General features: G+C 45.2%; 1 protein-coding gene across 1 annotated transcript in view; it reads left to right on the forward strand.

Moving 5' to 3' along the window:
- The first annotated feature begins 709 nt into the window (after positions 1 to 709).
- The window catches only part of TGFBI (transforming growth factor, beta-induced, 68kDa), a 17279-nt gene continuing 16715 nt past the window's right edge, over positions 710 to 1273 (forward strand). Inside the window, exon 1 of the mRNA XM_009694571.1 lies at positions 710 to 855. Within this exon, the coding sequence (XP_009692873.1) occupies positions 710 to 855 (146 nt within the window). The remainder of the gene's footprint in view (positions 856 to 1273) is intronic.

A 1273-nucleotide genomic window follows, 5' to 3' on the forward strand; every position in this document is an offset into this window, starting at 1 on the left:
CATCTTTGCTCGCCATGATACCACTTCTTAGAAAGCTGAAAGGCTGCAGTCAGCTCCCGGTCACACGTGTAATGGCAACCGTCTGCTTTTCTGGTTGAGAAGGAGCTCTCGGTACCTTATGGGCTGATACGGCCACTCTGAATTTGTGCTGTCATACCTGGCGTGTTGAAACCAGAGCGGGCAGTGGCACTGCTCATCTTCCCCATCAGTAGCTCAGCATCCATGTCCAGAATCAGCTGAGTCTATCATACAGCGAAAGTACCTGTTCTGGTTTTGGTGTCAGTCAGCCCATAGGCTGATAAATATCTGTCCTTCTTTGTGTCCTAAACAATAAAATAATGGGTTTTTTTGGGAAGGATTTGAATTATTGCATAACTCTCTCAGGTTTTAGCTGGGATCCCAAATTGGAGGTAGCTGTTCACCATGGAAATACTGACCAAAGTATTATTTTTAACTTAATTTCTTTATATTTTGGTGAGAGGTGGAACATGGAAAAAAGTCAAGATTTTGCACTCAGTGAAGAAAAAGATACCCTGGCAGAGTGAAGAGAGATCTCTTTCACTGCCTCCTCCACTTCATGATCGTCATCGTGCACTCAGATGGAGCAAGTTGACTTGCAGCTCTCAAAGCTTCCTCCCTTGCAACCCCAGCAGGGCCTTTCTGGTGCTGTCAGGTGGGGTCTGGCTCCACGCTGGGGGTCAGCACCTAAATGAAGGAGGCTTACCGGACCCTCTTCTGCTTTGTCGTTACCCGTAGTCCCAACGTGTGTGCGGTGCAGAAGCTGATCGGCACGAACAGGAAATACTTCACCAACTGCAAGCAGTGGTACCAGAGGAAGATCTGCGGGAAGTCAACGTAAGTACCCAAGTGCTGGCCAGGGTCTCCCCGAAGACCCCGTTGTGGAGGTGGGTGCTGGGTGGGAGAAGCAGACGGTGTGACAGACACGGGATGTCAGAGCCCACGGTGTGGGCTTAACGTGTATACGTGTTAGGAATTGTTTCAGCCTTTTACTCCCTAAGAAATATTTGTGTTTTTCTCACTTGACAAACATGATCCTAAAACACTTAGATGTTAAGAATAGAAAGTACCATGTAAATACAAACCCTGATGATTTATTCTAATTGCATTTCTATATATACTTATAGAGCTCTCAGTGCTGTAATGAAGTGTGTACCAGATGTTTTCTAGTACTTAGCTGTGTCTCTCTCCATGCTAGGCTCAATGCTGCCTAGCTTAAAAAAAAAAAAAAAAAAAAAAAAAAAAAAAAGAAAAA

The sequence above is a fragment of the Cariama cristata genome, unplaced genomic scaffold, assembly GCF_000690535.1.
Source record: "Cariama cristata isolate BGI_N322 unplaced genomic scaffold, ASM69053v1 scaffold6962, whole genome shotgun sequence".
Lineage (NCBI taxonomy): Eukaryota > Metazoa > Chordata > Aves > Cariamiformes > Cariamidae > Cariama > Cariama cristata.